This window comes from Halyomorpha halys, unplaced genomic scaffold (genome assembly GCF_000696795.3).
Source record: "Halyomorpha halys isolate HHAL.00 unplaced genomic scaffold, Hhal_1.1 Scaffold384.1, whole genome shotgun sequence".
Taxonomy (NCBI): Eukaryota; Metazoa; Arthropoda; class Insecta; order Hemiptera; family Pentatomidae; genus Halyomorpha; species Halyomorpha halys.
The window spans coordinates 229,767-239,771 of record NW_027107790.1 but is presented as its reverse complement, the minus strand read 5'-3'; the positions used below and the strand labels follow the sequence as shown (position 1 = coordinate 239,771).

At 32.1% G+C, this 10,005-nt stretch overlaps 1 protein-coding gene across 3 annotated transcripts in view; it reads left to right on the top strand.

The window, feature by feature from the left end:
* LRP1 (LDL receptor protein 1) overlaps nt 1-10,005 on the top strand; it is a 273,932-nt gene that overhangs the window by 35,103 nt on the left and 228,824 nt on the right. For all 3 annotated transcript variants that reach the window (XM_067046122.1, XM_067046121.1, XM_067046123.1), the window contains exon 2: nt 5,162-5,275. In XM_067046122.1, coding sequence (XP_066902223.1) covers nt 5,162-5,275 — 114 coding nt within the window. The remainder of the gene's footprint in view (nt 1-5,161; nt 5,276-10,005) is intronic.

The following is a 10,005-nucleotide window of genomic DNA, read 5'->3' as shown; positions in this document are numbered from 1 at the left end:
TATGAACAAAAAGTTATATTTTTATGTTGTTATAAAAATTTCCAGAAGTGAAGAGGTTTCGTCGTCTTATTTCTCATTCTGAAGAAGCACAATGCAATGGTTATGTTTGTGTTGTTAGAGAAAACAGTTAAGATTTTGTAGTAACCTTACAAAATGTTCCTGATGCTCTATCACTGATGGTGTAATATTTTAATATATGTATAGTCATGTTAAAAGCTTAGAAAGTGCTCATGTTATGATAAGTTGTTAAATATATGTATTCCTATTAAATGTTTTAGTATTAAACTTAAGAGTTATGGCTCCGAAGCCTTGTTGGAAGAACATGACAGCGGGACTGATAAAACTTTTAAAAAAACAACAAAAAAACTTTTATTTATAAAAACATAACATAAGAACTGAAAAAAAAACAACTAATAATCTTTAAATTTAAAGTTAAACATTCATTTTTTGGCGGCCTTGAAGAATGAATCTTGGCACTCCCACCTTGGTTAGTACACGGCGGCAACCTAGGTAGCCATCAGGGGTCGGCAAAAACACTTGGCGGACTTGTTCCCCCCACCAAATACCAGTACCAGTACTCCTACATATTAACCAAAGGATCCAAAACCGAAACCCCAGTCTCCTCTATTTTGCGTCAATTGTCGGCTTACGTCTTTCAAATGTCTCCATAGTACGCCTAAGTGAAATATCTTTTTGTTAAGATGTTAAGGTGAAAAATAAACATCCTTAAAAATATTATCAATATTCTATATTTGTTTTACAACGTTTCGTGTTTCCCTATCTTCAATTACCAAAATTCTTCATTGTTAAGTACATCCATATCTTTTTGAAATTTTGTCATATGGTCACTTAATTAAAATTTCATAAAGAAATGGTCGTACTAAACAATGAGGAATATTAATTCTCGAAGATGGGGAAACCCGAAACGATGTTACAAACAAATACAGAATATTGATAATATTTTAAAGGAAGTTTATTTTCACCTTAACATCTTAATAAAAAGAACAAACAACTTCCTAGGAAATAAAATCTATAGTGAAATATATTATGAGTAAAACTCCTCAGCTTGAGTCCAACCACGCCAATGATACAGGCGTGTAGTGGACTACTCGTTGGTAGCACTCACTAGTAATGACGTTTTTACACTTGCAGGTCTGGTGGTCATCTTCTTTTTAGGCGCCTCGGAGGATTGTCAGGAATGGAAGGGGATGCAAGGTTATAAATCTTGTTACTTCGTATAGGGTGTTTTTTTAAGCCCGATAGAACTTGAAATTGTAAAAAATAACACAAAAAATTAAATTGTAATCAAAAATTTTTTTTTATTCGAAAGATCAATACGTGACATTAACATTTGAAAATGATTTCGGGCATATGGGCACCGCGGCTGTTCTTGACGAAGCGCATTCTGTAAAATTGTGTTCAGCGATGAGGCGCATTTTTGGCTTAACGGGTTTGTTAATAAGCAAAATTGCCGCATATGGTCGTGCGATTTGACACCTCTCGATTATTTCCTGTGGGGCTACGTGAAGTCACTGGTTTATGCTGATAAACCAGCAACAATTGACGCCTTGGAGGCCAGCATTGTTCGTGTTATTCGTGACATACGGCCAGCAGTGCTCGAAAAAGTGGCCCAAAATTGGACGTCCAGAATGCGCTTCGTCAAGAACAGCCGCGGTGCCCATATGCCCGAAATCATTTTCAAATGTTAATGTCACGTATTGATCTTTCGAATAAAAAAAAAATTTTGATTACAATTTAATTTTTTGTGTTATTTTTTACAATTTCAAGTTCTATCGGGCTTAAAAAAACACCCTATAGTAGGAATGATATCTGGTTCTGGCTAGATCGGTTACACAGGAAATATTAAGGTCTTTATGTGTATATGAAATTCACCTGGTAAAGAAACAGGTGTGCCCCCTCTGAACATTTCTAGACCCGGCACTGGTTTTACTGAAAATTTGGTTTATAATCAAAGAAGCATTTGGTCATAATTTGATTTTTAAACAAACAAATCAAATCTTAAAGTAGTATTGCCTCCCTCGAATATCTAAATTCCATGATTTTTAAAGCAATGTTTACATTTTATTTAATTAATTTTAAATTCCATAAATTTTATCTCATCTCCGGTACAGGCTTGGTCAGGTATTCAGCTTTCGCCTCCAGATGATCCCTAAAAAAATCTGGTTTCTACGAAAAAATGGCCAAACATTGTTTGGCTAGGTTAATAGTTTATTTAAATTGGAATTTTTTTTTTTTTTTTTTATTAAGTTCAACAAGCTTTAATTTGATTTCTAACAGACATCTGTACATCCAATAGAGAAATTGACATTTTCTGAATATATTTCGCAAATATCATGAAAACTACTATTCCTACAAAAAAACTAATAACCTTATTTTTAGAACTTTTAACAAGCTTTAATTTGATTTCTAACAGACATCTGTACATCCAATAGTTCCTGAGATATAGCCTTCATAAGCAAAACGTTTTGTCAGAAAAACGAGAAATCGACATTTTGTGAATATATTTTGCAAATATCATGAAAATTACTATTCCTACAAAAAAACCAATAATAACATTTTTTTTATAACGTTCAACAACCTTTAATTTGATTTCTAACAGACATCTGTACATCCAATAGTTCCTGAGATATAGCCATGATGAGGAAAACTTTTCGTCAACAAAACGAGAAATTGACATTTTCTGAATATATTTTGCAACTATGAAAACTACTATTCCTACAAAAAAACTAATAACCTTTTTTTTAAAACGTTTAACAAGCTTTAATTTGATTCCGAATAGACATCTGTACATCTAATAGTTCCTGAAATATAGCTGTTATAAACCAAATGTTTTGTCCGAACACCGAGAAATCAACATTTATTGAATATATTTTGCAAATATCATGAAAACTAATAATCTTACGAAAAACCTAATATGTTATTATTATTATGTATATGTCGGTAAATATTGATATTTGAAAAACTTTTTAATTACTAAACTGTTCGTTTGTTATTTTATTACATTGTTCAATAAAATTTAATTACTACCTACTTCTTAGTCTTATATTTTTTCTACTAATAATGATGTTTGTTACTAAAGTAACTTTCATGTATAAGAGTAAAACCAACAATAATTGAATTTTTCAATTAAACGACCGCATACAACTCTCCCAATTAGATGAAACTTGAGTTTTTTTCAAATTTCAGAGTGGTAAAAATGTAGTAAATAAAAAGAAGGTATAAAAAACTAACCGTAAATAATTCGAATTTCGAGTTACCGAAGTTGAATTTAGGAACGCGCGGCGCAGGACAAGTTTGGCAACAAGTTTCTTTTTTGTCAGTTCTAATACTAGTTTTTTATTTTTGTTTTTTATATTTTTTCAAAATATTTCTTTTTCTTCTTGTACTATGAGGGAGTATGAGGAAAACTCAGTTTCACGTAGGAACTGAGTTGACATTTTTCGCGATCTCGATCTTTTCACTATATATGTGATACTTCCCTTACTATATATGTTATGTATTGATAAGTGAACGTAATAATTGAGAAATATATTGTAGACGTAAGTAAACTACATCAGAAAAGCTTAATTTTTTTAACGATCTTGCCTTTTCCCTAGTGCTTTTTAATCACCAAAGTAGTGGAATATGTGATTTTCAGGCTTGAAATTTTTTAACATTTTCAAGAGGGACCATCTTGGTTAGGAGCCTCTATTATTTAGCCTTGGGCTCCCAAAGAAGCCAGGCCGGGTTTGCCCCATAACTATTGATTTTACCTTTAAAAATAAATAGAGATTTAAATACAATCATGTTTTTGATAAACCTCAAATTTTGGAAATATTCGCGAAAACAAATTAAAATAAATCTCTTTTCAACTTTCATTAACCTACATGTATATGGAATATACATTTGAGTTAAAATAGTGTGCTTGAGAACATTATAGCTAGAAAACGAAAAGTCGTTCCAAACTGAAATTACATATTTAAAGCGGGTATGGGATATGTTGGGGTTTATGTTGTACATACTTAGATGTTACTTCAATTATTTTCGATTGAATCGAATGATCGGAAGTGTCAGTTTATTGAATCGATTTTTCACATTTTTCCGATTTTTGTACAGCTTAAAGTTTTTTTATGCTCGGTTTTTTTAGTTTTCAATCTAAAATCTTTAAAATCAGTTTGAAGGACAACAGTAATAAAATATAACTTGAATCTTAATACCTAAGTAAAGTATTCTTCTTATATCACTAATTCAGTTGTTTTATCGAAGCCAGCATTACAAAACAACGTAACTTCCAATTACAACTCAAGTCTATATCCTTCTCTAAAGGTGTTTCTGAAGATACTTTTAAATGGAACAATGGGACGAGAGGTGTACTGACTGGAGTGCTTGGGACGAGGGTCAGATCGATCATTCACTCAATCGTTCTATTTTTTACCGAATGATGGTGATTGATGCTCACATGTAAGACGCAAACGTTAATTTTATAATATTGACAGGCTACAATTATTGGAATGTACAAATTAACAAAACTCTTGTGAATTAGTGAGATAGAAGTAGTGAGCTAGACTGTTCACATACTCACATAAAAACAAATACGTAGACCATTTGGTATTATTGGTTATTAGGAATTGAAACTCAGATTCGAATTTTTTTACGACAGATTATACATTGTTATGTATTTTATACATAGATAAGGGAAGGGTAAAAATGGTTGGAATTCTATAAAGTAATATTTTTCCTGGTTCGGAGTATGCATTGTCAAGAACGCTCGGACATCTATTTAATATTTTTGACCTAGTATTACATACAAAAAGTTTCATTGAAATTGGCGATTCTACTACTAAGACAACCTCCGTAGTCTTGTTAGTGCAGGTACCAAGGAAGGGCCAACAAGCATATATTTCAGCCAAAAATCTTTCTCTTAAATATATGAGATGAAATATGTTACTTAACTAGTCTTATTAAGTTATTTATTTTTAATACATCAGTGACCCTCAAGATTTGTCGCCAAATCCTAATTTTTCATTTCCATTTGGTCAGTTATTACTGCTGAGATCATTTATGTAGACCTTTTAATTATGCTTTTTTTATTATTATTACTTTATTCCTGCCATGATAAATAAATAGAATTGTATGTTAATTAATTAATTTTCTTTTTTAGGCAGCTGTGGACCCCATCAATTCAAGTGTGATTCGGGAAAATGTATCCCATTGCTTTGGCATTGTGATTCCACGCCTGATTGTGAAGATGGCTCAGATGAACCCAAAAATTGCCGTATGTACCAATCTTAACCATTGACTATTTAGTACCGTTTCATGTATTTAATTGTTTCATTCTTACTATTTACATTTTTTATTGTATATTTGTATGTATAACTGTACATCCCTGTGAACAAATATAGGTTCAGCGTATAAAATTTAAAAGTAAATTCATAGCACAATAATGTTTTTAGATTGTTTTTATGTTATTAGATTGGCAAGAAGCTTTTAATGGCCTTTGATCTGTTTGATAGTTTACGAACATCAAATTTTGTAAAGAAATATTGTTTATGCTGTGAATAAGTATGAACTCCATACTGGAAGATTTCTGATTGACAGTGTGTATCAATATAAACTCCATGTCTGTTTTTCTATTGTCAGGTGTATTAATGGATTGATACCACCTCAATTTTTGCCAACTGTCGAAGAGAGATTATATTGTTCGTTTTTATACTATTTGGCTTTGTGTGAATTAATTTTTTTTTAAATAATGCCGTGCGGAACTCGTCAATATTTTGGATTTCTGGCTTCTGTAGGTCGTAGATTTCTCTAGCCATGATTCCCCAAAACTTTTTAATTGGATTGAGATCCGGACTAAGAGCTGGTCAATCAAAACATTGATCCCGAAATCCTGAAACCATTGTTTTCTAGAACGTGCTATATGAATCGGCGCGTTATCCTGCTGAAAAATGATTTCTTCATCTTCCAACATTGTAATAAACGGCAAAAAGAACTCTTCAACAACATTTTGATAACTAACAGCATTCATTTTGCTGGAAATGAATGAAATTCATAACTTTCCTTTTTCATTAAAAGCAGCCCATACCATTACTTCGCCACACCAATGCGACTTTCGTGAATTTTTTTTTTTCCTTTCTAAGGTCATGCCAGTCACCATTAAAACCATATGGACCATCAATGTTATTTTGTTTTCATCACTGAAAGTAACACTTGAACATTTTTTGCTATCTTGAATATATCGTTTAGCAAACTGCTGTCGTCGCTGCAAATGAAGTTTTTTGAGCTGTGGATTCAGTTATCTACTTCCTCACCATTGCTAGCATCCTTAATTGAATCGTCTCTAAATTGAATCTGTGCTGAGGATGCTCCCGTTTTCGCAACTTCCCTCAAAACCGCCCGTTTCACATGATTGGAAAAAATTGGAGGTCTTCCATCTCGTTTCTTTCTCCCATATATGTCTAGGATGCAATTTAAAAAGTTTTTGACTATACTCTGAGAGCGGTTTATCTCACGAGCCACCTCTTCTTGGGTTCATTATCCTTTCCTACTCAATTCCAGTGAGATGAGTTCCGCGCGGCTTTATATAAAAAAAAAAACTAATTCACACAAAGCCATACAGTATAAAAAACGAAAAATATAATCTCTCTTCAACAGTGGGAAAAAAACTGAGGTGGTATCAATGCATTAATACATCTGACAATAGACAAACAAACATGGAGTTTGTACTTAATCACAGCATAAACAAGATTTCTTTACAAAATCTGATTTCGTAAACTATCAAACAGATCAAAGGCCATTTAAAGATTTTTGCCAATCTAATAACATAAAAAGAAGTCTAAAACATTGTGCCACGAATTTACTTTTAAATCTTATAAAAACTTCAATTTTATACGTTGAGTGTATATTTTTTTACTGGACCTTACATGTATAAATAACAACTGTAACCGTAAATACGAGTATAAAATTACTTCTATAAATTAAATATTGTCCGTAGTTTTTTGTAGTCATTTCTATGTTTTGATTTCAGAAGATTCTTTGTTATTCGTTTTTTTTCTTAATTTAGACAAATTGAGTTACATGACATGTGAGCAAGCATTTCATGTAAAAAATTGCTGAAATTTTGCTTGAGACTCCTAGTGAAAAAAACAGGGTAAAACCTCAGGAAGGGATAGCATAGCTCCCAAATTTATAAGTATGGGGATGAAGAAATTATAGAGGCACTTCAAGGGCTATTACCAAAAGATTTTAGATTTGAAAAAGATAACACAAGATTGGAATACTTATTGTATCTATGCTTAAATGATGATCTCAAACTCAATCTCTGAAAACAAAAGAATCCTGACCTTTTTACTAACAAGTTGAAGTTAAATAGGAGGAAAGTATATATCTGCTGTTGGTTATTGCTTTTATGGGCGAAATATTAAAAATAAGCAAGAAAAGAATTCCAAGAACTGTGATGATTTGAGAATAGGGCATAGAAATTAGATCACAATATCAGATCAAGCTATGATTTTTACAGAATATACAGTTCTAGTAGCTAACTCACAGGAAAACATACAACAATAAGTTGATGAGGGAAGGAACTCTATTGAAAAGGCATGGCCATAAAAAGGGTGTGATGAAATAAATGCAAGTGTGACCTAAAACAGAGATTTTTTTAAAAATGTAAGTGCATTTAAATATCTGGGCATGGTTGTAAGCAGAGATGGAATGACAGAGAGGTAAAAGAATTGTCTTGATAAAAATTGGGCCATGCAAAGGGACAAGTGGAAAAATTGGCCTGTGGCTGAGGTACATATACAAGTGTATATACTTCCTAACCCTCGCTTATGGAAGTGAAAGTTAGTTTATGCTGAACTAGCAAGACAGCCAGGTGACAAATGAAATCCCTGTGGCCAGCCATTGAAAAGATCTGGAGGGATCCTGTCAGGAATGAATAAGAGTAAAGCTGTGCTTTTGTCGGTCGGAGATTGAAAGAGAACCATGGAAGCTCTATCCACTAGGAGGAGGCCACGAGCCCATCCCAGAATTTCCTACCAAGAGTATATTGAGTGTATTGGAGAGAAGAAAAGCAAAACTCTTCAAGAAATGATGCCTTGACCCCCATTATGGTTAAAATAAGTTGGTAACCTCAGATAAACCCTCCTTTAAAAAAAATAAATTATATATATGGTTTAATTGGATGCTGAGTTGTTCAATAACTTCCTTTTCAGAACAATCATATTGTAATAAAATTTTGCAATTTCCTCTTTTTTGTAACAGTTTGTGACCAGAAAAGATTCAAGATTTATGAGTGTGGACAGTCTAAAAACCTAAGAGAAAAGAAGCCAATAAAGTAGAGAAGTAGACTTGTCCCACACCCTATGTGGGGGTACTGCTTGAAAGTCAAAGAATTTGTTGTCAACTAACATGTACTAGGAGTTGCTAATATTACAAATTTAGTTATTAACAGTCCTAATAGCTTGTATATGTTTTTTTACATTCCATAACAATTCTCTTACACTAAAGTGTTTCTCAGGCTGTTTAATGTGGCCTTTGTTGGAAGTTAATTAATTTAATTTAATTAATAACCAATGTATATGACCTTTGTCAAAATCTAATATGCCGAAATTGTGATACTGAATGTTCAAGGATGGCGAGGTTTTCATACTTTTTAAGTTAGACAATATAGTTAAGTTGATTTCGACTTTAGTAACCTCAGGTTAAACTTTTTAAATTAACCTTTTAATAATAAATGGGCCTACTCTCGTTTCAGAAGAGTCCCTTTTGATATTTAAGATGTAACAGCTTCAACAACTCCTCAATAAATATTTCAATAAAAAATACTAGAGATTGGTTGTTGTAGTGACAAGTAGGGATGTGTGGTTACCAATTTCAGTGTACCTGTTCCAACCCATTCCATTCCCTAAACAGAACTATTCCACATTATATTACCAATGCCGTTTCATTACCATTTCTCTAGAATCAGCTTAACCGGTCAATTCATGAATTCATCATTCCATAAAACATGTAGAATTATTGAGGAAAAACTTCCATACTTACTTCCTGTGAATGCCGTATTTTAATCTTCGATATCTGAACTATTTTTAAAGAGCTGTCTAGTAGCATCACAGACTGTCCGAAAATAAAATGTAATATTCACATTTTGTTGGAAATTTTGTCTATTTTAATTTTATATAAAATATTAATTTCCAAAAAATCCTTAGTTTTCTAGTTATTAGTGAAAAACTTTGATTGAACTTCTATTATTATGATAAAATAATAGAAAAAGTGAATTTGCGTTTATAAGAAAGTATAACATTTTTTAGGGTTATTTTGGCTTGCTTTAATGACCATTACATTCAGTAGAAAAAAATAGTCAAGAAACATGTGTCTCAGGTACTAATACTAATTTTTCATTTTAAAAAACCCAGATTTGTCCCATTCCCTCCTCTACAAAACTTCCAGTTCTAGATTTTTTAAGGAAACTTTAATGCTTTATTGCAATGATAAAATAAATGCTTTTACCAAGTTTCATCCACATACCAATTTTTTTTTTTTTTTTTATATCTTTCACTTTTACTGTAGATGTACCAATTCATCTTCCCAAGCCATCATCTCACTTTCCTGCAGTCTGCTTGGTAACAAAATCAATTAACTCCTGGTAAGTAGGAATGTCCTTTTACTTTATTAGATCTTCAAATGATCTAGTTTCTGTATCAGAAATCATAAAGGCTACGTGAATTTTCCAGAATTCCCCCATACCTTCAATGCCTGGAGCCGATAGTGCTTACAAATTATTTATAAATCTTGGCAAATTTGTGAATGAGGAGTTAGTTAAAGGGGAAAATCTGTTACGTTCTTGGTTTTGAAGCCTAGTGAGCCTTTTATTCTAATAAATTTTATTTGGAATAATTTACATCTCATAAACTACTTTGTAAATAGTAGAATTCTGTTTTAGTACATAGTGAGGGTTTCTTATGGACCATAGAATCAAACAGGAAATAAAAGTTCCTCAATTCTTCT